General features: G+C 44.5%; 1 protein-coding gene across 14 annotated transcripts in view; it reads right to left on the reverse strand.

The window, feature by feature from the left end:
• Nucleotides 1-27,784, reverse strand: part of LOC138763897 (microtubule-associated serine/threonine-protein kinase 4-like) — a 588,435-nt gene that overhangs the window by 236,677 nt on the left and 323,974 nt on the right. The window contains exon 1 of one of the 14 annotated variants that reach the window (XM_069938960.1): nt 4,622-5,011. The exons of the other annotated variants lie outside the window; for them this stretch is intronic. Within the exon in view, the coding sequence (XP_069795061.1) occupies nt 4,622-4,707 (86 nt within the window). The 5' untranslated portion in view covers nt 4,708-5,011. Of the gene's footprint in view, nt 1-4,621; nt 5,012-27,784 lie in introns of those variants that run through there. 14 annotated transcript variants of the gene reach the window in all.

Consider the following 27,784-nt stretch of genomic DNA (forward strand, 5'->3'; position numbering starts at 1 on the left):
GATAAGTTAAAGTTTGATTCTGTTTCCATGTTTAAAGTTCATTAAAAACAACTTTTGTTTAAGTAGCTACTTGTCTTGGTGAATGTCTATTGCTGCTGGGTTTTGGCGTCCTTGTGGCTCGTAACAGTAAAATTTATATGAATGCTCCAAGTTTGTACAGGAGTCACTGAAATATTTGTACTTTTATCATACAGCATGGGTAATAGGCCCTTCACCCCACGAGCCTGTGCCGCCCAATTTCACACATTTGATCTGCAACCCCAGAAACCAAAGCACTTGGAAGAAACCCACACCGACACAGGTGCTTAGACAGCACCAGACTCAAACCCCGGTCGTTGGCGCTGTAACCACGTTGTTAACCATGCTGCCCATCACTTACGAAAACCACTGACGCTTCTCGATCTCCCTGCAGTAAAATAACAGGGGCCTCCAACATTATAAAGGCTAGAGAGGCTGAAAAGTTTAAAAGCTGCTGTAACAGTCAGAAAACAGATAACCTAATCAGCTCTTCGAGATATTCATACATGGCATTCCTGGGGAGCTTGCTCGAACAGAGAAATGCTGTCCATTCTACCTGCAGTGGGAATACACCACACCTATCCTGACAATAGTCTATATCTCACGAGAGGTTGAAGAACTACATGTTCAAGAGTGCTGCTAAAATACTATCAATATGTCTCCGGTCCCTCTCCCACTGCTCACATCCATAATGATGCCTACTGTTCCATCCCCCACCTGGGCTTTGGCTCCTCCTCTCTGCTTACAAGCAGTAATCAAAATGCACCTCCTCAAACTCAAAGTCACCACTGAACAACAGTGGCTACAGAGTTTACTGGAGCTCTGGAGGTGGCGAGATCAACGGTCAATGCCTCTGAAGTGACCCTCTCTATTTCTTCTCATTCTTATTTTAATAATGGCGCTGGATTAGTTGGCAGAAGAAAACACAAAAGTCTGCAAGTGTCACGGGTGACAATGCTGGAGAAACTCAGCCAGTTTCTTGAACGGGTTCAAGCCCAAAACGTTGGTTGTATATCTTTATCTATGCTATAGAAGCTATAGAAAGTACACTGCTTGAACTGCTGAGCTTCTCCAGCATCGTGTTTTTTACTGGATTAGTTGGCAACTCTGTTTGCCTTTGCAGGACAAAGTAAAGATTTTTGTTCATTTTGTGCATGTGACTATAAAGTCAATGGAATCTTGAAAATCATGATACTCAACCTTTTTCTTTCCACTCATATACCACTTAAATAATCCCTATGCCATTGGTGCTCTGTGATTAGTAAGGGATTGCTTAAGGTGGTATGTGAGTGGGAAGGGAAGGTTAAGAATCACTGCTTGTGATGCACTGTGGTGAAAGTAAGCAGACACAAGATTCAAAGACTGAACAACAGGTTCAAGTTTCTGCTGTGGCTAGCTGTGCCTTGCTCCCAAGTGACCTACCTCGAGAGGGGTTGGATGTGGCTGATTGGCAACCAACCGGGTGGGGTTTGGTCCATTCAGGTCAACTGATTGACAGCCATCCAGGTGTTGTCTGTCCTCCAGTGATCTTCCTGCAGGTACAGTGGTCGCCCCCCCCCTGCAGTAGGCTAGTGGTGTATCACCACACTGCTCTTGACCCAATTGTTACAGAAATATTTTGCTTGAGAATAATTGTCATTGGCCCATTTCCTTTGGAGTTATGAAACCATGCACATAACGAGTCAATTAGATACAATTAAAACAGTGCTTTTCAAACTTTTTATTTCTACTCACATACCACCTTAAACAATCCCTTACTATTCACAGAGCACCTGTGGCATGGAGAACACTTAAAGTGGTATATGAGAGGAAAGAAAAAGGTTGAGAACCACTGATATAGATGATATTCAAATTTAAGATTTATTGTCAGAATACATACATGACATCACACACAACCCTCAAGATTCTTTAATCCTGCGAAGGATTTCACTACTAATTGGTGTGAAATACATTAAAAAAACTGTACACAGCATATACATGTAAACAAATAAAGAACTGTAAACAGATAATGAGTGTAAACAAACTGACTGTGCAATACAGAGAGAATAAAAAGAAAAGAAAATCAATAAAGTGCACATGTAAGAGTCCTTAAATGAGTCTCTGATTGAGTTTGTTGTTGAGGAGTCGGATGGTGGAGGGGTAACAGCTGTTCCTGAACCTGGTGGTGTGAGTTTTGTGGCACCGATACTTCTTTCCTGATGGCAGCAGTAAGAACAGATCGTGTGCTGGGCAGTGTGGGTCTTGATGATAGTTGCTGCTCTCCCACAGCAACATTCCCTGTAGATGTACTCAATAGTAGGGAGGGTTTTGCCTGTGATGTCCTGGGCTGTGTTCACTACTTTTTGGAGGCCTTTATCCTCAGGTGTATTGGTAACCCATACCTGACCATGATGCAGCCAGTCAGCACACTTACCACCACACCTCTAGAAATTTTCCAGAGTTTCTGGTGTCATGTCAAATCTCCACAAACTCCTGAGGAAGAAGAGGCGCTGATGAGCTTTCTTCAAAACGCAATTGGTGTATTGGGTCCAGGAAAGATCCTCCAAGATAGTGAGTCCCAAGAACTTAAATTTGCTCCCCCTCTCCACCTCTGACCCCACAATGATCACTGAATTGTATATCTCTGGCTTTCCCTTCCTGAAGTCAAAAATCAGCTCCTTAGCTTTGGTGATATTGAGTGCAAGGTAATTGTTGGTGCATCATTCAGCCAACTTTTCAATCTCCGTCCTGTCTGCTGGCTCATCCCCTTCCTTTATACAACCCACTACTGTGGGATCATTGGCGAATTTGTAGATGGTGTTATTCTTGCACTGAGCCACACAGTTGTAGGTGTAAAATGATTGGAGCAGGGGGCTAAGAACACAGCTCTGGTACTGATGGAGATTATGGAGAGGATCTTACCAATCCTCAATGATTGTAGTCTGAATGTGAGAAAATCCATGATCCAAGTACATAGTGGGGTATTTACTACGATAGGCGAACTAGAATGGTATTATGATCACCGGACTCAAAATGTTCCCCTAGATATGCTTCTGTCACCTGTCCTGTCTCATTCCCTAAAACGAGATCCAGCATTTGATTCTCTTTAGTTGATACCCCTATATATTGATTTAGAAAACTTTCCAGAACACAGTTGACAAACTCCAAGCCAGCCAGCCCTTTTACAGTATGCGAATCCCAATCAATATGTGGAAAATTAAAATTCCCTACTATCATAACCTGTTTGTATCTCTCTACAGATTTGATCCTCCAATTCTCATTGACTATTGGGAAGTCTATAGTACAACCCCATGAGTGTGGTCATACCTTTCCCATTCCTCAGCTCCACCCATATAGCCTCAGTAGACGAGCCCTCTGGTCTGTCCGGCCTGAGCACAGCTGTGATATTTTCCCTGATGAGCAATGCCACTCCTCCCCCTTTCACTCCCCCCTGCCCCTGTTCTATTGAGTCCACAGCAATGGAAGCCTAAAATAATGAGCGGCCAGTCCTTCCACTCCTGCAACCAAATTTCACTAATGGCCGCAAGTCATAATTCCACGTGCCAATCCATACTCTAAGCTCATCTGCCTTTCCTACAATACTCCTTGCATTGAAATAAATGCACTTTAGAAAATTTCCATCACGAACAATCTGTTGATTTCTAACGGTGCATGTATTTTTCACATAATCTTTTCACTCTATATGCTCTGGCACTCTGGTTCCCATCCCCCTGCAATTCTAGTATAAATCCACCAGAGTAGCACTTGCAAACCTTCCCACAAGGAGATCAGTCCTCCTCCAGTTCAAATGCAAACCGTCCTTTCGGACGGAACAGGTCCCATCTTCCCCGGAAGCGAGCCCAATGATCCAGAAGCCCTCCCTCCTACACCACGTCTTTAGCCACTTGATAAGCTGCATTATCCTCCTATTTCTAACCTCACTAGCACATGGCATTGAGACTTCTTACCATAGTAACTAGACTCTGTAAATTGTGCTCTTGACATGACTGTATGAATGCTAGAGATGACCTGGTGGGGACTGCTCACAAAATAATTCTTCGCCTTGTACTCGGCATAAGCTACAAATAAACTTCAACTGTATGACTGGCTGAGTTCTAGAGACCATGAATAGTTATATGCACCTTCATCAAATAGGAAAATAATACTGGAATTACATGGTAATGACGTCTCACCAGAAATATACGGTGATACTGTTCATCTCTACACAGATGCTGCCTGATGTCAGCATTTTCTGTCTTGATTTCTAATTGGCCAAGATCTGCAATACATTATTTTTCTTCAGTATTATGATTTATCTGTTTCTGTTTTCAAATGGAAAGAGCCAAAGTAAAGCAGTTGCACTCTATATCCGAGAAGGAACGAATCATAGACTCCCAATTACACATGACAACTGCTAATAGCTTATGACACGGTATAGCTGACTCATACATGAGTAACTTTACCTCCCACTGCCGGGTTACCTACCGTATGCAGCTGCTGTATACGTTCAATGGCTTCAAAGTTACTGACCAGCTGTAATCATCGCAGGTTTTAAACAGGAAACATAAAATGCTTGCTTCATACTTAAGCCAACAGCAACAAACACTTAAGTGCTTCAAATTACCTTTTGGATCTTCGCAGCCTGGATCGGCTTAGAAAATGAGGCACGGAGATGTTTGATAGGACAGACCCCAAGGTGGAATCGGACATGATGCAGAAGTGCACACTTCAGTTTAGTTTCAAAAAAAGACACCGCCTTGCTCATTCAGTCAAGACCGTTCCTCCAGATCCTTGGCGGAAAGCATCCTTTGGCTGCTTGACTAGTTAAGAGCTTTTGAAAAATCGCCAAAAACTATCATCCAACTCAAACAAGTTTTTTTTTGACATACTACACTGTCTTGAAAGAAAACATTTTGTTCTTGCCAGTTCAGTTGTTATTCTGCTTCCATTCTCAAAGAGCTCACTAGCACCTCGCTTACTGTAGTGAATAGAGTGCCCAGGGGGCACTTGCAACGTCTTCAGTTAGGACATTTAATGTTTGCTTGCAACACCAAGGTAAATCATCTATTCGGAATTTACCATTTAACAGAATGAGGAGGGAGCTACTTAAATCACAAAATCTGAATACAATGCAAAAATGAAAAAACTTTGTTCCTTCATACTGTTTATTTTTAGCTTTAAATATTACAATTAATATAAAGATTCCACGTAAAATGTATGAAGGTGACTTTCTGAAAATGTATTTACATTTCTTTCCCCCTATCCAACTCCTAAACATACCGCAATCCCTTGACTATTTCCACCATAACAAAGCCTGCTCTCAACTCAACACAGGTAAAGATAATTACAGCACATTGCTGGAGCACTCAGCCAGGACTGGGACTCCAATTACGAGTCTGGCATGGTTACTTAATGTGGATCACAGAAATCCTTTTGTATGCATGGAAATATAATGCAAAAAAAAGTTTTACACAGGTTTAGGTTTTGCTGCAAATGATCTTTTTGAGGATGTATCTTGAATTCTGTATTCTAATCAAGGAGCTGATTGGCATGTACATTTTGAAAAATTACCACCTAATGGTTTTGGAAAAGGTGGGGGCGCGGGGGGTGGGAGGGTGAGACAAAAGGCCATTTCATGTCAGGCCTCTGCCTTGAGGCCGGCTATAGGAGCAGATGGAAAACTAAGAACTTACCTTTCAGAGAGCAACCCTAAAAGGCTGCTCCAGTGTCCCATTCATATCCAGAGGCGCCTCGTAGCACCCTCCAGATCCGATGGAGGTGGGGCAACTGATGCCACCCGTCATAAAAACGTGGCAGAGCAATGACCGTCTTCCCTACCCATAATCTCCCTGACAGCTGGAACCGCTCTTTGGCTCCCACAATAGTTTCAGCTGCGTGGGAGAATTATGGGTATCACGTTTTGAGCCTCAGAGAGTGGCCCCAAAGTCCAAAGCAGCCTGGTGTGGCTGTCCCAGTCTGCACCAGCCAACCCCAATGACTCCTGCTGTACCCCGCTGACAGCTCCCACTGCCCCGCTAGCCCCCACTGATAGCTCCCACTGCCCTGAAGGTCCCTGCTGCCCTGACAGTTCCCGCTGACAGCTCCCGCTGCCCCAACGCCCCTCGCTGACTTGGAGGGAAGGGGATGAGTGGGGAGGTGGGTCGTGGGCTGACGGCATCATCAGCCCACCCCTAAACAGCCGCTTAATGCGTCTGTACATTCAGATTGATCAGCTGAATGCAGCGGTCCGTGGATTATCCCTCTCCAAGAATGGTTGGATTATGCGGCTCGCAGACGGCCTCTGCACATTCAGAGAGGTACGTGGATATGCATTTTGGCAGAGGTTCTCCGCCTTTACATTTTGGCCTTTCTGAATGTGCCTAAACATTGGAGATGGGCAGTCATCCAACCTGCTCCTGGAAGAAGAAGAATTCATGTATTATAATTAATTATAACAAACAAGTAATCCTCAGGTTCAGGCCACCTTTTATTTTTAGACATGTACAATGGGACAGACACACCATCAAATTCTACCTCTATCTTTAATTCCATTGCAACTGGCAGGTGGCAGCATATTTTACTCACACACTCCTGGACAAGGCAATTTTTTTTCATGTGTTTCTTCTGAAAATCCAAAAATACTTTAACCTTCCCATATAGGGTAACTTAGCTTCCAAAGGTTGCAGATTCCAACAGTTCATCCTCCTCCCCATCTCCAGTTTTTGACAAACCACCAGCCTCATTACGTTCTCACTATGGGTGACCCAGCTCAGTCAATTCACCTGGCTCGAAGTGAGCAAGGTAAAAGTTGACAAACTCAGCACTGGGAAAGTTATTTAGCCTGGGTCAGCACAGTTTATGAACATGACAACCAAATCAAAGACTCGTTTAATGCATCATCGTAACAAGATCGTCACAAAAAATTGATTTAACAGATGAAAAATGTAAATAACTTTTAAAACAAAAATCGTGGAACATGAAAACTGATATCTTGAGCAACCAAGGAGAAGCTGAAGGAACTCAGTATGTCAGACACCATCAATGGGCAGAAATGGTCAGTCGGCTTTTTGGGCCAGGACCCTTTATCGAGTCTTGATAAAGGCCCCTGACCTACTGGCTGTTTCTGCCCATGGATGCTGCCTGACCCTCAAGTTCCTCTAGCATTTTGTTTGCTGTTGAAGAATTGGGAAACACCTTGAACACCTGTAAAGCTCTGTTAAAATGAAGATTAATGTCGCAGCATTCCTGTACATATTGACTACAGTTCATTGTTTTCATTTCTTTCTTTGTTTACATTTGTCCCTTTTGTATATGCATCTTTTTACTTGAGACCAATAAGTAGAAATTCTGCCTGACCCACAGGAAAAAGAACCTCAGGGTTGCATCTGATGTCATGTATGCACTCTACTATAAATTTGAACTTTGAATTTAATCAAAACACGATAAATCATTCAATTTCATGTAATATTACATCTGTTTAATACATTACAATAAAAGAATCTTGAAAGAATCCTAAAAGAAACGTCTACATGTATATAATTGACATGTTCAGTGCAGTTGGTCTTCAAGTAAAAACTATCCCAAATTATTTAATGCAATGTAAGTATGGGTTTCCTCAAACACTGCACATTCTCAACAGGACTTTCCAGGCAGCCAGTCATTTTTAGCTATTCCATTAAAAATTTAAAGCAGATTTGCAGATTTATTGTCAGAGTACATACATGACATCACATACCACTCAGATACTGCTTTTACACCGATATCCCAGTAAATTGGTTTGTCAACGATCTATGTTTAAAACCGGGTCGGGTCGGATTGGAGAGTTCACACTGAAAAGCCGGCTCAGTGTGACATTGACACTGGAGCCGATGTGAAATGCATCGGCTCTGTTAATACCTACCTTGGCGGGTAAGTATCAGAATGAAAATGATCCCCATCCTGCGTATGTCGTGCTCACACAGGTAAATGAAATGGTAAAAAGGTAATTAAATACTGGCTTTCAGGGGCAGTGTGAAAGAGATTTTTTTTTCTGCAGAATTACAACTTATTGGTAGTGCGAGTAAACTGTATGCAAAGCATACATGAAAACAAATAAAGAAATGTAGACAAGCTGACTGCGCAATACAGAGAGGAAAAAAAATCAAAGTGCAAAGAGTCCTTAAATGAGCCCTGATTGAATTTGTTGTTGATGTTGGAGGGGCAGAAGCTGTTCCTCGACTTGGTTGTGCGAGTCTTGAGGTACCTATACCTCTTTCCTGATGGTAGTGGCAAGAACAGAATGTTTGCTGGGTGGTGTGGATCCTTGATGATTACTACTGCTCTCCAATAGCAGCTTTCCCCATAGATGTTCTCGATGGTGGGGAGAGTTTTGCCTGTGATGTCCTGAGCTGTGTCCATTACACTTAACAGAGTTTTACGCTCAGGGGTATTGGTGCCCCATAGCAGACTGCGATGAAGTCGATCAGTACACTTTCCAGGGTTTCTGATGTCATTCTAAACGTTCACAAACTCCTGAAGAAGTAAAGGTGCTGCCATGCTCTACATACACCAGGGTTGATAGAAAATTGGCTTCTAATGAGATACTTCCTAACTTCCAAACCAATTTTCAAATGGCCTTCAGCATCAATCACCTTGGAGCTTACTGACTATTTCTACGCATGGATACAGTCGGACCTGCTGAGTTCCTCCCACAATTCTTTGTCTGCTCAGGTTTACGGCATCTGCAGTATTTGTGTTTCTCACCTTATAGTTTAGTTTATTGATATGTGTACAGACCACTGCTCTTAAAAGACAGGAATTAACCACCTTTTAACCGTTTCACTTATCTGTGATGAATGCTGGATGGGGGGGGTTTGTGATAGTACATAATTCTATCACCAATAAATATATTTGTATATATTTACATATAGTGATTGGCTGAGAGCCGAAGCCACGTCTACTGGCAGGTCATAAAGAGTTGCTCCTAACCAGACCCAGATCAGTCTGGACTGGTCGACCTCGATGTACTACACTCCAGTCTTTTGTTAATAAAAGCCTTGGTTTGAGTCAACAAGTCTTTGAGTCATTCGACATGTTATGGGGTGGGGGGGGGGGGGTCCATTTTCATTCCGGTAATTATCCACCAAGGTAGGTAGCATCAGAGATGACACACATCGGCTCCTGTCTAAAAGGCTTACCCGCCTTCCTGGAACACCAACACTGTAATGCTACAGGTCCTGCCCCCTTTTGCACCTGGATGCCGGGTCCCTATGTAAAAGGTTGCACTGATCCGGATTTTCTTGGTTCAGTGTGAACGACCCGAGTTGGCTTTAAACACACGCCAATTAAATGGGATCACTGGGTAAAAGGGCAGTGAAAATAAGGCGAACTTTGTATCAAAACCACCAACTGTGGGATTGAACTGAGCTACTGAGCTTTTCCAAATGCTTCTTTATTTTCTTAACAAAATCAGCAAAACACTGACAAGTTAAAAAATATGAAAACTTCCTAAAAACGAGAAATAAAATGACTGTGTAGACAATGATAATGGATCACAATCAACTTATTCAGCTCGTTCAGCAATTCAAAACACTGGGCAATTATTTTACAACTCCATCATATTTTCCATCTGTTCTGTTAGAATATTTGGAGCCAATTTTAAATTCAACACTTACCATTGCTGTAATGTGATCTCTCCATTCAAATGCGCCCCATACATGCCTTTAAATTAAGTTTCTGTGACAATTCAACATGAATTGAGCATTCACAGATAAGATCTTATCCACAATTTACATTTCTTCAGCTGTGAATTATAGGCTATTTAAGAAAGCTGAAAGGGGGTTTATGGATACTGGATGTGTAAAAAGGAAACCTTCTTCCAAAGGTAGTAAGATAACCTTTACTAATAGAGTCATAGAATTTCACAGGAAGGAAAACCATCTTGTCCATGCAGACTAAATTGTCAGCCTAAGCAAGTCCGCTTTGCCTGCGTTCAGCCTGAATTTCTCAAAACCTTTCCTCAGTGGATTTGTTTCAGGTGATTGAACTCTGTCAACATTTCTTGTATGCACACTTGTCTAAAGTCCTGTACCAACTCCTTATGATCATTAAGGTTTGAAAGAAGAAAGCCTCATATACAGTCAATTTGGCACTCTCCAACTTCTCAATGACCCTTTTGGATGGACCCTCTGCCTTGAGGGTGGTGGCAGGAGCGGATCTCAACTTGCGGACTCACCTTTCAACTGGCAGCCCTAAAAAGTTGCTTGCAGTGTTGCATGGTCCACTCGTAGCGCCTCTAGATCTGATGGAGACGGGGCGACTGGTGCCGCAGCACCACCTGTCATAAATATGCAGCATAGCAATGGCCGTCTTCCCTACCTATAATCCTCCACGCCAGTGGAACTGCTCTGTCTTTCCCACAACAGTTCCAGCTGCATGGGGGATTATGGGTAGGGTAGACCACCATTGCTATGCTGCATTTTGAGCCGCAGAGAGCAGCCCCGGTGCAGGAGACATCATCCGGGCTGTGACAGCCTGCACCGGCTTCCCCCTGACGTCCCCCACCAGCTGCTCCTGCCCCAATGTTTCTCCACCGGCCACCCCACCCTGACGTTCCCCATTGGCCGCCCCTGCCTCAACGTTCCCTGCCGGCTGCCCATGCTGCAACGGCCAGTGAGGTGGGGTCTGATAGGTAGTGGGGTAGTGGGGAGCTGTCAGGCAGCAGGGAGGGGGGCAGTCAGGCAGTGGGGAGTTGGATCGGCGGCTGATAGCGTCATCAGCCCGCTGCACATTCAGATACCTCAGCAGAGTTTGGCGCTCCTCTGATTATCCCTCCCCGAGGAGGGTTGGCATCGGCGCCTCGGAGGCGCTTCAGCTGCAGTCAGGTGAGTATGTCTTTAGCCGCAAGGGGGTAGATTATGTAGCATTACACTGGGGTGTTCAAGCCACCTGAAAGGGCCGAATTTTGGAAGGGGGGGGGAATTTCTGAAGGCAAAAACAATGCAAAAGAAACTCTAGGGTTTCTGTTATGGTTTTTAGATTGCAATGTTGGGAAAATCGCAGAAAATTAAAATAATTACTGCCCGTGTCATCATTCACACTTGGCACCTTTTCAGACTGCACGTACCTGAGTGCTACAGTCCTGGTGGTTGGACGTACAGTCAAATTGATAACCGTCAACTAATTTTTCACTTTACACTGCAGACTTCCTCCAAAGAATTGTAGGGGTCCTGCTGGCTAAATCGTGGTGCAGGAATTGACTCCAAACTCCCACAGATTCCTTTTCAGACTGCCCGTGTCGCGGCAAAATTCCTTGATTGTGCCATTACATGCCTACAGTCTAAAAACCATATGTGTAATGTAGATGCAAAGCTGATACCAAAGATAATGGAACAAAATTAGGAAAAGGAAAAAGGAGCATTGAGAAAATGAATGTACATCATTTCTGACGTGAAGCTCAAGCAAAAATATTTAATGCTTCCTGACTCTTCAGTGTTTTTTTTGTAACAGAGAATTTTGATTTTGCCCCAAACTTCAGAAGAAATGGTGCAGATAAAATGTGATCAAACTTTCCTTTCCTCCTATTAAAAGTCAGTACTTGAAAATTTGAAACCTATGTGTGAAGTTCAGAAGCTTTCAAAATTCAGACAGCTGAAACTAATTTTGTTCATCTGTTACTTACTGAGAACTTGCGCTGTGATCCCCACACACATTGAAACATTGCATTGGGTTGTTCCTCAAAAACAAATACTTCACTTTGGAAGAATTGATTCAATGGCAATGACACAATAGAGTAATTGAGAACTTTCTGAGCTCCGAGCTCAGTGGAGATGACTGAAAAGAGGTTGATGGGAGTGGTTGAGAGAGAAAAATGCTGTAGATTTTGGCAGGGAAAGACCAGACTGGATGCCACTGGACCTGGCCACAGATATTTATAATTAATATGTTTCAGATATATTCAAGGTTGTATTCCCTGAAGCTTAACAGGCAACTTGACCAAAGTGGCCAAGAGCAACCATTCTATGGGCACTAACCATTAACTGCAGAATTATTGTGGTGGATGGAATGCTAAACACAGGGCAATTTGGACATGTAACTACAAATGACTCTGGAAGTTGATCTTTTCCAAAGATAGACACATAATTCTGGGTGTTAATCTTGGGCATAAGAATTAAAAGCAGGAGGGCAGCTTTCAACCCCTTGAGCCTGTTCCTCCATTCACCAAGATCACAGCAGATCTCTTTCCTTAGTGCCACTTTCCTGCATGAACCCATTTCCCTTATCTGATTTCGAGGAATATAGGAAAACTGCTGCAATTCTGATTAAAATAACACAGTGGAAAAGCTATCCATAAAAGTCAAAGTGGTGACTCAGAATGTAAGGAGGAGATTTTATAAGGAAATGAAATTCAAGGAGAATAGGCTGTTGGTCAGTTCAATTCAGGTAGATATCCTGAGAGGCATATAATAGCATGGATGAATGTTTCAGAGAGAAGTCAAGGGGGTCAGAATTGGAGATTTAAATTGGAGGAAATAGGAGATTAGCTTGGGCCAGACATCAGAGTCAGGTGTTATCCAGAGGATTATCCAACAGGTCTGACAGGAAACTGGTCTGAACAGAGGAATTTACATGTTTGCTCCTGGAGGCTAACCAGCCAGACAGGAGGCAGGTCAAAAGACATTTCCCCGTGCACACCTGAGCATCCCCCTACTGCCCCCTCCCCTAGCCGGCTGCAGTTTAAAGCCCACTACGTTGAGAAACTCTCTCTTTTGGCCTTGTTGAGATTATCCCGGAACTCCACTCAAGGTTGCAAGCCACAGATGACTGATCGTGAGGGGTCTGACACAAGTTGAGAGCCATGTGTGACACTGGAAAACCAGTTTAGAGGTGTATACTGGTACAGGGTAGGGGCTCTTTGTGGCATGCAACTGGGGAGACTGTAGTGTCTTGCCAGTTAATCAGATTTCTATATTTAAGTTAATCGGTGTGCCGTGCCTGCTAGTTAGAGAGGAGTGGCGGGTACTGTTTGTTTAACCCTCGTTTCACAATCAGGAGCTACAATTATCAGTGATTAACCAGCGTCCAATGTGCATGATTTGTGTGTTAGTGTTTTGTCTGTTTGTGAATGTGTTTTCTGTTTTGAATTCACCCACGTGCAAATAAAGACCACTGTCTGGTAATTAACTGTGTCCAAAACTTAATGTTTCTTGAACCCTCTGAACTTGTTCTTACTATCACATATGTCCACTGGATGTTAAAAGCACTCCTCTGTCTGTCTGTCATGCACAGAGTTGAACAACACAAAAACAGGCCTTTGACCCACTAAGCCGTCACCAGCCATCAAACATTTATCTACACAAATCTTACATTAAAAAATGGGATTATTCTCCATGCACTGTCATCGTCTCTCCTGAGAAGTTACCCCTTCCCCCTACACTTGTGTTCAAGTTTGTTTGGGATACAGGAGGAAATGGAAGCACCCAGAGGAAAATCGTGGTCTCGAGGATCCTGCAAAGTCCACACAAACACACAGCACCCAGCTCCCTGGCACCATGAGGCAACAGGTTTCCCAGCAGCACTGTCCCATGGGTAGTGTGAACAGAGTGTAGAAAGTTGGTGAGATAGGGAACCTCAACTTCATTTCCTTAAATTAACAATGGAAAAAAAAACAAAATGAGCAAGTATTGCAAGACCCACTCCCAGGATCTGTGCAAGTAACCTCAGCTCCACATGAACCTTGCCACAATGAATGACATCTCTCCAGCCATGCAGTCCCTTGAAGGAGACAATGAGTCTGACCATGCTGACTAGTTGGAGCACATGTCACATGCCCCTCACTTCTGTGTACGTACTACATGCTGGAACTCAGATGGCAGAGCCCCTGTTTTCCTCTCTTGCCTTTCTCAATCTCTTTTTATCCATTTCAGGAGATAAAGTATCTAGATATCTTTTATAAATTCACCAACTTCCACAGTTACCTCAACGACACCTTGTCTCCTGCAAGGATTCTATTCCTTTCTCTCAGTTCCTTTGTCTTTGCTGTATCTGCTCCCAGGATGAGGCTTTCCATTTGAGGACTTCTGAGATGTCCCCTCTAAAAGTATCTAGATATCTTTTATAAATTCACCAACTTCTACAGTTACCTCAACAACACCTTATCTCCTGCAAGGATTCTATTCCTTTCTCTCAGTTCCTTTGTCTTTGCTGTATCTGCCTGCCACATTGACCACCGCCAGTGGGCTGATAACGCCTCAAACCGTGCATCTTGGCGCCTCACAGTTTGGCGGGCAGCAGCCTCCTTTGAAGAAGACCGCAGAGCCCACCTCACTGACAAAAGGCAAAGGAGGAAAAACCCAACACCCAACCCCAACCAACCAATTTTCCCTTGCAACCGCTGCAATCGTGTCTGCCTGTCCCGCATCGGACTGGTCAGCCACAAACGAGCCTGCAGCTGACGTGGACTTTTTACCCCCTCCATAAATCTTCGTCCGCGAAGCCAAGCCAAAGATCTGCTCCCAGGATGAGGCTTTCCATTTGAGGACTTCTGAGATGTCCCCTCTAGCGGCATTAACTCTCTCCTCACCCATATCATCTCTATCACCTCATACCTACACTGGCCCCTTCCCCCTCCAGACGCCACAGGGACAGGATTCTTCAACTTCCATCACATCAGCTTCTGCATCCAATATATTATTCTCTGGAATTTCCGCCACCTACAACGTGATCCCACCACCAGTCACATCTTCTTCTCTCCTCCCCGCTTTTTGTAGAAATTGCTCTTTCTGTTATCCACTCAGCCCTTCCCACAAATCACCCCCTTGGAACTTACCCCATGACTACAAGAAATGCTACACTTCCACCTACACCTCCTCCCTCAGGGCCCAAACAGTCCTGCTAAGTAAAGCAACTTTTCACCTGTGAATCGGTAGGGGTCATTTACTGCATCCGGTACTCCCAGTGCAGCCTCCTCTACATCAAGAAGACTGAACACAGACAGGGAGATCATTTTGTTGAGCACCGTTACTATACACTCCAATAGCATGGACCTCCCAGTGGCCAACCACTTCATTCCACATCTCATAGCCACATCGTCACGTCTCATGTACTGTCAAGTTGGACCACATGTAAAATAGAGAAACAACACCTTGATGCACTATCAATAATACCAAAAGAATGGAGTTGCAGGACGACATAAGACTGGGACCATGCTCCTGTTCTGGCCGGAGGACAGAAGGAGGGCCTTGACTTAACTGCCTTTATTAGGGGATTCAGGGGGTGGAGTCACCTAGAGAAGATGGGCCAGCCATATATATGAACCAAACATATACACAGTGCCAGTATCCAGGTAACAGTATACAGTGGTATATCACCACATTCACCCCCCTTTTTTAACAGAAAAGTCCTGTGGGGAAAGGTCCAGTGTCCATCACAAGTTCAGCTTGTCTAGTGGTCTTCTGTTCCTTGTGAACCGTCATGTTGCCGGATGTGGTGCATCTGCTGGTTTCCGGTCGGGTTGGAGTACATTAGCAATTGGTATACCTAGGGGTGAGGACATGTTAGGTGGTGTGAGATTCAGGGAAGGGTGGTACGGATCAGGCATGGTGGTTTAGCAGCTGGTGTCTGGCTTGGGTGCGGGTGGAAGGGGGGGTGGTGGTGCTGGGTCAGTGGTCTTGGGATCTCCTGTGCAGGCCAGGTCTTGGACAGAGACTGTGTCCTCACATAGGCATATTGGGGATTGGCATGGAGGAGGTGGACCTTCTCAACCAGTGGGTCATTCTTGTGGCTCCATACATGTCTCCTGAGAAGGACTGGGTCTGGGGATGTCAGCCAGGATGGTTGACGTCTTGTCCAATGATTTCCTGGGGAAGGAAACAGTCGTTTGTGTGGCGTGGCATTGGTGGCGGTACACAGGAGGAATCTGATTGCATGGAGGGCATCGGGGTGGACTTCCTGCCACTGGGAGACAGGTATACAGCTGGACTTTAATGCTATAAGGACTGCCTTCCATACAGTATCATTGTCCTGCTCCACCCCAGGGGTTATAGCTTGTGATTCCGCTGGTGGGTATGCCCCATGCCAATAGGTACTGTCGCAGCTCGTTCCTCGGAAAAGAGGGCCCCCGATCACTGTGGATGTAGCTCGGGTACCCGAATAGGGCAAAGATGCCATGTAGTGCCTTTTTAACAGTGGCCGTGATCACATCTCAGCACGGGATAGTGATGGGGAAATGGGAAAACTCATCATCAATGTTGAGGAAGTACAGGTTCTGATTGGATGAGGGCAGGGGCCCATTGAAATTCACGCTCATGTGCTCGAAGAGTAGAGTAGCCTTGAGCAAATGCATCTTGTCGGGGCTGTAGAAACGTGTTTTGCATTCAGCGCAAACCCAACAGTTTCTAGTCAGGGTCCGGATGTCATCGATGGAGTAGGGAGGTATTTAACCTTGACAAATGAAAAAGCCTAGTGACCCCGGAGCGGCAGTGGTCATCGTGGAGGGTTTGGAGCCAGTCAGACAGGGTATCAAGGGGTTCGTTGAGCTTCCCAGGCCGGTATAGGATGTCGTAATTATACGTAGAGAGTTCTATCCTCCACCTCAGGATTTTAACGTTTTTGATCTTGCCCCGCTGTTTGCTGTGGTACATGAATGTGACTGCACTTTGGTCAGTCAGCAGGGTATATCGCTTACTGGCCAGGTAGTGCCTCCAGTGGCTCACCGCCTCAATGATCACCTGGGCCTCCTTCTCAGTAGAGGAGTGTTGGACCTCAGGGACACAGAGGGTGGGGGGGAAGAATGCTACGGGTCTGTCTGCTTGGTTGAGAGTGGTCACTAGGGCAAAATTTAAGGCAGGGGTGTCAAACTCAAATTCACGGAGGGCCAAAATTAAAAACTTGGACTAAGTCGAGGGCCGAACTAATATTTATTGAAAATTTTCAACAACATCTGCATGTTTTCTCTTCTTTCAACATATGTAATGTTAAACTTTTTCTTATTAAAATAAATGTTTAATAATAGTTTTGGATAAACTCTTTCCAGAAGCATTAACAAATGAGAAATAAAATATTCAATAAATAATATTTCTCTATAGAGGATTTGTCAAATGTTGCTAGTGTGCTGTCGAATAGTAAAATCTGAGGGCTATTGAGAATGTGGGAGAATAACATGATTCCTGAAACAATCAAATGGGTGACTGATTGTGGGCATGAACTCTAGCAGGGTTTTTTCATTGGTACAGATATCCTTTGATTGACACACTTTTCAAGTTTTATGCCTAATGAGCTTGTATCCAGGTGCAGGACCATTTTTAACCAGGAATATATTTATCACTGTGACATGAAACTATTGGAAGATCGTTTTATCCTGAGATTAAACTTCATAATCCTTACTCAGGCCTGTGTGCGGGAGGGCGGGGGTTTGCGGGCGATCGGGTTGGACAACGACAGTGCGGGGGCATCACCTCTTGCTGCAGGGCGGCATCTCGGCGGATCAGCGGCCCCGTCACTGTGAGTTGCGGGTCGGCCTGTGGCAGGGAGGGGGAGTGGGCAACGGTCCTGGCGAGGTCAGGCCCGAGGCCTCCGGTTCCGGGTGCTGGGAAGCTGCCTTGGCTTCCCCTGACACCGGCCAGGCCCCAAAACCAGAGTCCACGGTGAGACCCTGCAACATAAACAGAGGTGGGGGCAATTAGCGGGCTGACGCCAATGCATTCTGGGATTTGCATGCGCTATACTGGCGCAGCGGCCAGCGGACCACCTCTAATATATTTTTGAAATGATATTGCGGGACAAATATAATTATATCGCGGGCCAAATTTGGCCCGCGGGCCAGAGTTTGACATGTGTGATCTAAGGGATTGCTCACCATCTGGAAGGAGGTGTGCAGTGAACTGGGATTCACTGGGAGAGTGCTGTATAGGTGACTGTCCCTGCCTCCCCGTTTACCCATATATAATCCTAGTTTCCTGCCTAATTCAAGAACTCCCCTGGAGCCTACTAGTGAACCCTACCCATTGTTGAAAGCTAATAAAAGTGTTTGTTCTCCCTCCAGTTGTATGAGAGATTTTACCTATGCTACAATTTTATTAGCTTTCAAAACAAGGATGGAGGCATTACTCAAGCCCAGTGTGCCGATGCGGCTGAGGAGTTTGCATATTGGCTAGACTGCTTCCAGGCCTACCTGAAAGCGACCAGGGACATCTTCCACACAGATGAACTCCGGAGGTTGGTGCTCATCTCCAGGGTAGCAATAAAGGGGTACGCAGTCGTTAGAGACTGCTGGACATACAAAGCCACCATCAAGTCTCGCTACATGAAGGCTCCAAACGAGGACCAAGCAAGGAGAGTCGATCAATGACCACCTGCTGGATCTGTGGACGCTTGCTAAGAAGTACAGGTATGAAGCGGCTTCAGGCTGCGTCCGAGAAGACGAGCAGATCCGGGACACTCTGGTCACAGGAGTCTGGTCGAGGTACGTGAGGCAGCGACGACTCGAGTTGGGAAAGAAAGACCTCGCTACTCATGTCAAGCTGGCCAAATCACTGGAACAGGCCAGGATCGAAAACGACGATCTCAAAGCCAGTGAACTCGCGCTCTCAGGTGAGCACCTCCAAAGACCGGCTGCTTCTGCTACGGCTGCCCCTGATCTAATGGCTGCCACTTCCCGCACCAAGGAGTGCTTTTTCTGTGGAAAAGGTCAGCACCCCCAAGCCTGTTGTCCTGCTAAAGACTCGGGATGCTCCAGCTGCGGAAAGAAGGGACATTGGGCGAGAGTCTGCCACATGAGGGAAGGCCGGGGAAGTTCATGGCCTGCACCACTCCCTGATCCGATTCCAGCCCCAAGCCATCTGCACCAAACCGGCCGGAGATCGCCTGCCACGCAACCCGCTGCCTTTGGAAACAGTGTGAAAAGGCTCGGTGGCTATTTTGCCGCAGCGCAAATTCAAATTCGGAGGCATTATCGTCAAAGGAGGAAAGAGGGCAGCCATCTCGCCGTGTCACGAGTTTGGCGCCATCTTACCTGCACAGGTCAACTCACGATGGAAGGGACCACTCAGGCAAGGAACAAAGTGTCTCCAGCATACTGGCATCGCTGGTCCTCGACCAGAACAGACCTCACCACCTCAGTAACTCTATGGTAATGGTGAAGGTAAACGGACATTTTACCAAGTGCCTAATCGACTCGGGGACCGCGAAGAGTTTTATAGACTCACGGACTGTACGAAAGTATCACTTAAATATTTATTCTTCTAATTATCGAATCTTCCTCACATCTCAGTCCCATTCGGTGTGTGTAGAAAAACATTGTGTGGTTCATTTATCGTTCGGGGGTGGGGGGATTTTCATAAATTTCATCTGTATATTTTGGATGAATTTTATGCTCCGGTACTGTTGGGTCTGGACTTCTGTGTCATCTTAAAAGCATTGGAGTTTTCTGTCCCCTCCCCGGGTAATGGTTCGGAATGGAGGGCCCTCAAAATCAGGACCCACTTGCAGCCTCTCCACGCTGAACATTGACCGTTCCCCTCTATTTCCAAACCCGTCTGCCAACTGTAAGCTCATCGCCACCAAGAGCAGGAGGTACAGCACGGCAGACAAGGAGTTCATAAAGACAGAGACTCAGCGCTTGCTGGAGGAGGGGATCATTGATCCCAGCACTAGCCTGTGGAGAGTGCAAGTGGTGGTTGTAAAGGGGGAAAACAAGTCCAGGCTAGTAATTGACTATGGCCAAATTATTAACCAATAAACACTCCTGGGCACATACCCACTGCCTCGCATTTCAGATGTGGTGAACGATATTGTGCAGTATCGGGTCTATTCAACCATCGACCTGAAAGCTGCCTATCACCAGCTGCCAATCCATTCCGAGGACCGCCCATACATGTCATTTGAGGCTAACGGTCGACTCTATCATTTCGGAGGGTCCCTTTTGGCATTACCAACTGGGTCTCTATCTTACAACAGCAGATGGACAGAATGGTGGTTGAGTATGGGTTGAAGGCTACCATCCCCTACCTTGACAATGTCACCATCTGTGACCACACCATGGAAGAACATGACGCCAATCTCCAGAGCTTTCTCTATGCAACGAGAGCCCTGAATCTCACTTATTATTCCGATAAGTGAGTATTCAGGACTACACAACTGGCTATCCTTGGCTACATGGTGAAGAATGGTGTCATTGGCCCCGATCCCAATCGGATACACCGTCTGTTAGAGCTCCCCCTCCCTGGGACCACAAAGGGTTTGAGGATATGCCCGGGCTTTTTCTAATATTACGCCCAGTGGGTCCCTCAATATGGCGACAAGGTTTGCCCATTCTTAAAGGCCACTAATTTCCCCCTCTCGGCTGAAGACCAGATGGCTTTCAATTACCTCCAAAGCCACGTGACAAAAGCTGCCATGCATGCGGTGGATGAGAATGTACCTTTCCAAGTGGAAAGTGAAGCTTTGGACATAGGCCTAGCTGCTACCCTCAATCAGGAAGACAGGCCAGTTGCCTTTTTTTCACAGACATTACAAGGCTATGAGCTCCAGTACCCATCTGTATAGACTTCAGCGGCTACATCTTTACAGCCGCAGGCCCTCCCGAGTTCACGCAGGACCTGAATATATTCCTCGAGGGGCTTTTCAGGCCGCTGCTTGCGCGCAGCGAGGAAGTACTTTCGATCCTAGACTGTGTTAGTCTTGGGGCTGTACCTGCTTTGGAATTTACTCATGGCCTCGTCGAACTTCATGCTGCCTCTGATGAAGGGGTAGGTTGATGGCCGACCCCTCGATTGCAGCAAGTATAGTTTCTCGTCGTCGGTGTTCACAACTTGAGCATTGCCGTGCAAAAAGTAATTGAAGCAGATAAGTCGGAGCTCGAATTGGTCTGGGGCTTCAGGTGTTTGCAGATCTACATCTTGTTTGTCCAACTTTAGCAGCTTGTCCATTGCAAAATTTTTATGGTATTAAAATTGATACACTATCAATAATACCAAAAGAATGGAGTTGCTGGATGACAGGCTTTTAATACCATAGGACCTGGATCATGATCCTGTTATGGCCTTATCTCAGGACTCGGTACTGAGGGAGGGACTTAGCTTACTGCCTTTACTAGGGGATTCCAGAGGGTGGAGTCACTGAGGGAAGGCAGGCCAGCCATACATATAAACCAAACATATACACAGTGCCAGTAACCAAGTAACAGTATAGAGTGGTGTATCACAACACCTATATTCCACCTCAGCAGTTTCCAACCAGATGGTATCAATATCAACCTCCAATTTCTGGTAAACCCTTCCCCATGTTTTCTTGCATTCACTCGTCCCTCTAATTCCCTTCCACCAGCTCCGCAGACCCAACCCGCTTCCTTCCTTTCTCTTATCTAAGAGCAAATTTTTCAACTTTCTGCCCCTATTCCCCTATCACCTCTCAACTCTTGTCCTTTCTTCTCCCTTCCTCCTGTATCCATCCTGCCTATGCTCATCCCCCTTCCCTCCCTCCCACCATCTTCTTATTCCAGGCATTTCCCTGTTTTTCAGCATATCTGAAGAAGGGATCAGGGTCAAAATGTCAACAGCCCATGGCTGACCATAAATGTTGCATGACCTGCTGAGTTTCTTCAGTACTTTTGTGTTGAAAAATACAGGGTTATGAGGTAGGGAGAGCTTAGTTTTTTTAAGGCACATATAGGTCTGCACAACATCATGGGCCAAAAGACATGTACTGTACAGTGCTGTCATGTTCTACGTTCTATTATTTTACCACTCTGTCATTGGTTTCAAAACTGACTTCATTGGCAATGCCTGGTTGCAATTCGCCAAGGGCTGGGCACACTTCAAAGAGAGCCCTCAGCTTTACATCACTGAGAGAATCAATAAGTGGTTTCATTTGTTCCCTTTCTTGAAATGAACAGGAGGTGGCACTTTTAAATAAAGATTTTTTTTCCCTATAAGTTAAATTTATTTCAACAGCTTCTGAATGCCTTGATCAATGTCTTTGGCAAAGCAATCTGTCAGAAGACCAATAAAGTGATGCAGAGACATAGCTTCAGATCCACTGCTCAAGGCTGACCAGTTCATTGTTTGCAGACAGCTCTAAATCACCGAACAGTCTCTGCAGCACTGTCTCCAGGGGCCATGCAGCTGCAGGGATGACACAGAAGGTGCAAGCCAGGAAGTCCATTAGACTTGCCTGCGGAAATAGCTCATGGAACAAGAAACATTTCAGTACCCCACCTTTACTTATCTTTCAATCAACTGAAATAACTAAAAAGCACAAGTCGTGTGCTTCATTGCTGAGAGTGAGACTGTATGCAGTAATTGGCAGCTACATATGCCAATATTCACAGAGTCTTCACTTCAAAATAATTCATTTTGAAATGTTAAAATAATTCTCGTAGAAATTATCTCAGGCTGTGAAATACCACTTAAAATGAAAGAACATAATGATTGCTAATAAATTCAAAAGTAGTTTACAGTACACAGCAACTAGCAATTACAAAGCAAAGCTGTTCCCTTTAATTATAGCAGAGACAATTACAAAAAGGTGGGTCAGCAAACAAATAAAGTTATTGTGGCATGAAAGCAGAACTAATGCACCAAAACAAGCTTAAAAATACAATAAGCTCTGTACTTTCTGAACAAGAACAAAACCTATTCAGTTTCAGCAGTGGGGGAGGGTGGGGATGGTCATACTTGAAATTATCAAAAGTAGGACTGCAATGTAGGATTTATCCTGTCCATTGGCTACATTGCAGTGACAGTCTGCTCACCTCAATAGCCCCTTTTAAATTGCAGCACCTGGGTAGCCCTCCTGGGACCTAGGTGCGATTACTGGGGCAAAGGTGCTGGAAGCACCTTTCAAATTGCAAGGGGATCGACCCATTAAATTGCCACCCGGCAATTTAAGGGGATCCCACACCAGCGATGATGCGTCACACACTCACCGGAAATACTGCTGGATGTTCAGAAGCTGGCTGCCCGGTGACGCATGCATGCATGAAGTTACCAGAATATGCGGGTCGACCATTTTCCTGTTCAAATTGCCTGTGGACGTGACCTAAGTATGTTTAACTGAGTTCTCTGACTACCTCTGAGGTAGGTCAGGGACCCGGTAGGATTCTAATGGGGTTGACTGGGTCGGATCCTTTCTTACTGCCGCTTAACTGGGGCACTAACTTGGAAAATTGTCTGGCTCAACCCATTTTACACAGCAGTTTGAAAGGGTCTAAAGATTTCAACAGCAGGCCTGAAGACCTTTTAGGCATGCACCAATATCAAGAGTGGGTAGCTCCTTTCAAAAGTCAGGTTCAGTGGTCAAAGCAAATGCTGTCTGCAAGTGAAGTTATCTGGGTACATATGATAGGGAGAGAACAGCCTCCAAGTTTTCAGATACTGTACAGGAGGACACACAAGAACACAAGAAATAAGAGCAGGAGCAGGTCAGTTAAGTCAATTCTGTCATTCAATGGCTGATTTGATCATGGTCTCAGTACCTTAATTCACCTACTATTCAAACATTTAAGTGTATTTAATGTAAAAGATATTGATGCAGCTTCTACTGGTCTTTTGGCAGAGAATTCAACAGATTCAATTCTCTCTGCGAGAGCATTTCCCCTCCCCATCTCTCTTCAGTCTACTCCCCCAAATCATGAGGCTATGTTGCCTTGTTCAGGTCTCACCTGCCAGCCGAAGCAATTTCCCTGTTTCTATATTGTCTGTTCCTTTCATAATTCTATATATTTTAATAAGATTTCTCTTCATTCTTCTAAACTCCAATGAATATAGTCCTAGGCTACTCAATCTCCGCTCATATGGCCAACCCTTCATTTCCAGAATCAACCTGGTGAACCTCCACTGCCCTGAAAGCTAGTACATTTTTTCTTAAGTAAAGAGACCCTAATTGCATGCAGCGCTCCAGGTGAGGCCTCACCAGTACCCAGCAAAGTTGCAGCAGAACTACCCTCCATCGAGTAATGAAGGCAACATCCAATTTGCCTTATTGATTACCTGTTGCACCTGCAAACTAACCTTACAAGCATTCCCCAATCTCTCTGCAGGCTACATTTTTTTCACCATTCAAATAAAAGTCCAGTTTACTATGCTTCCTTTCAAAGTGGGTGAACTCACTATTACCAATGTTGTATTCCATCTGCCAGATCCTGGCCCACTCACATAAACTATTTATATCTCTCTGGAGACTGTGTCCTCAACACAATTTGATTTTCCAATCAGTTTAGTGTGATTGCAAACTTAGATACACTATACTTGATCCCCTCTTCTAAATCTTTTAACAGTTTATTTGTCACAAAATACCAAGTACAGCGAGAAGGGTCCTTCTGTGAGCATTCAAAAAGGTCACCTCTAACATTCATACAGCCATGTAAAAAGCAAGGTTTACACAGTGTAGGAGTACAATGAAGATCAACTAGCTCCAAGTAAGGCAAGCATGATAACACTGTTATGGAGTTCATTCAGATGCCTGATGGTTGTGTGGAAGAAAGAGTCTTTAAACTATTTGCTGCTTATTTTAACATAGCACAGCCTTCTGTGGAGAGATAGGTGGAGAGAGAAGAGAGTGTCCAGGGTGGGAGAGATCCTTCATTGTGTCGGTTCCCTCTCCAAGGCAGCAGGAGATGTGGATAGAGACCATGAAGAGGAGGGAAGATTGTGTTGGTCTGAGCTGCATTCAGATCTTGAGCAGAATTTATGCATATCATGAACAGTTGTGACGCCGGAAGAACACCACTAACACAATACACGACATGTCATCTGGGAGTTAGGCATCTTCACTTGATCAGATAAAGGATTCTGACATGAGCAGAAGTAAGTAGGAGCAAATAGTCTTGTTTGTTAATACAATTACAATTCCCAATGACTTTTTTTTTGCCTCGCAGTTTACCACTGTCATACAATGTAAATATTTCCAGATGAAGCCCAAAGCATGAATGTTCTTTACAATGACAGTTATAGGCAATCTACTCCAATATACATCAGATGGCAGAATGTAATGCAGATTTCATCACTGATGCATATCTTCCTTGTTGCAAAATTTAATTTTGAATATCATAGAATATAGAAAGTGGAACATGGAACAGTTTAGCCCACAATGTTATATCGACCTATGCAGTCTACTGCATAACAATCTAATTTTTCCCCCATCTCACACCCATAACCCTCTATTTTTCTTGTACCCATGTGTCTATCTAAGAGCCTTTTGAATGTTCCCATTGAACCAGCCTCCACCATCAGCCCTGGCAATGCATTCCAAACACCAACCACTCTGTGTTAAAAAAAAATATTCATCCTTGCCATCTCCCTTAAGCTTTCCTTCACTCAACTTAACCAGATGTTCTCTGGTATTTGCTATTGTCACCCCAGGAAAAAAAAGTGCTTGGTTTCTACCTGATCTAAGACCATCACAATCACTTCTCATCCTTTGTAATTCCAAAGAGAAAAGCCCAAGCTCTATCAACCTTGATTCATAAGTCATGTTCTCCAATCCAGGCAACATCCAGATAAATCTTCTCTGTACCCTCTCTAAAGCATCTATATCTTTCCTGACTATCCCTGCTTCTCAAAATGCTCATAAACCCTGTCCCTAAGAATCCTCTCCAATACATTACAAACCATTGATAGGAGAATCACTGGTGGACAATTACCAGGATTCTCCCTATTACCTTTCTTATACAAGAAGAGTACTTTTGCCATTCTCCAATCCCCTGGTACTTTGCTATGCCCAGGGATGACACAAAGATTATTGGCAATGCCCTGGTAATATCTTCCCTTGATTCCTGTAGTAATCTGAGTTATATTGCATCTGGTTCCAGGGACTTATCCATCCAAATGTTTATCCTCTTTTTCAATCTCAACATCCTCCAGCACATTGACCTCATATTCACAATGAATATTCTTATTAAGGTCCCTCTCCCTGTTGAACATTGAAGCAAAGTATTTAATGGGGCTTCCCACACCTGCAGGCACATGTTTCCCCTTTATTTCTGCACTGCTCTACTCTTATAACCATATAATAATTACAGTATGGAAACAGGCCATCTCAGTCACTCTATCCATACCGATTTATGTGATCTCCTCTAGTCCCACTTACCTGCTCCCTGCCCATAATCCGCCGATCCTCTCACATCCATGCACTTATACAACCTTTTCTTAAATGACAAAATTGACCTTGCTGCAACCACCTCTTCTGGAAGGTCATTCCACTCAGCCACCACTCTCTGAGTGAAGAAGCTCCCTCTCATGTTACTTCTAAACTTTTGCTACCTAACCTTTAACTTATAACCCCTCATTCCAATCTCACCTACCCTCAAGGGGAAGAACCTATTCACTTCTACTCTTTCTAGACCCCTTATAATTTTAAATGCCTCTATCAAATCCCCCCTCAACCTTCTACGCTCCAATGAAAAAAGACCCAGTCTACTCAATCTTTCTTTGTATTCTAGATACTGCAATTGAGGCAACATTTTAGTAAATATTCTCTGCACCCTCTCTATCTTATTGATATCCTTCCTATAATTTGGGACCAGAACTGCACACAATATTCCAAATTTGGCCTTACCAATGCCTTGAACAGTCTCAACATCACCTCCCAGCTCTATGCTTTGATTTATAAAGGCCAGCATACCAAAAGCCTTCTTTATCACTCTATCCACGTGAGATTCCACTTTCAAAGAATGATGAACCGCTATTCCAAGATCTCTCTGTTCCTCTGCATTCCTCAATGCGATCCCCTTCACTGCATACGTCCTGTTTTGATTATTCTTCCCAAAATGAAGCACTTCACACTTATCTACATTAAACTCCATCTGCCATCTTTCAGCCCACTCTTCTAAACAGTCCAAATCCTTCTGCAGTCTCTGAAAACCATCGACACTATCCACTACACCCCCTATTTTTGTATCGTCGACATATTTACTAACCCAATTTACCACTCCATCATCCAAATCATTAATGTAAATGACAAACAACAAGGGACCCAACACCGATCCCTGAGGCACATCGTTTGTCACCGGCCTCCATCCTGACAGACAGTTATCCACCATAACTCTCTGGCATCTACCTTCTAGCTACAGTTGAACCCATCTGACTATCTCAACATTAATACTTAGCACCTGAACCTTCCTTACCAACCTTCCATGTGGAACCTTATTGAAGGCCTTACTGAAATCCATATAGGCTACATCTACTGTTCTACCCTCATCAACATTCCTAGTCACCTCCTCAAAAAATTATTTTCTTCATGTACGTCCAGAACTCTTTAGGGTTTCCTTAATCCAACACTGAGTGAATTGGACCTGCCTGAAGATCTTTCTCATACTTTCCAGTCAAACAACAGTTACTAAAATCTGCTAAAAGAACTGAGCAGGTTGAGCAGCATTGTGGAAGTAAATAAATTTTGGGTTGAGACCCTGGATTAAGACTGATAGTGGAGATAGCTAGTATAAGGAATAATAATGGGAACTGTTAGGGAACAGATGAAAGGCAAATGGAACCTGATAGAGCTGGGGATCCAGTGCTAGATGGATGGAGGTTAAAAATAGGTTATGGAAAAGTGGCAACAGGGTATGGGTAATAGAACAAAACTGGGGGAACTAGAGTTGTGTTGAAATGAGGAGGGAACAAAGGACACAAGAAGCAAGGGTTTCCTCTCCACTTTCAGTCCTAATGAAGGGTCTCAAGCCCAAAATGCTGACAATTCCTTTCTTCCCAAGGTTGCTGCTCAGACCATGAAGTTCCTTCATTAGTTTGATTTTTGCTCCATAATCCAGCATCTGCGGTCTTCTCTTTCTCCATTTTGCTACTTCACTGAGAAGTTT

Source organism: Narcine bancroftii, chromosome 1 (assembly GCF_036971445.1).
Source record: "Narcine bancroftii isolate sNarBan1 chromosome 1, sNarBan1.hap1, whole genome shotgun sequence".
In the NCBI taxonomy this organism is placed as follows: Eukaryota; Metazoa; Chordata; class Chondrichthyes; order Torpediniformes; family Narcinidae; genus Narcine; species Narcine bancroftii.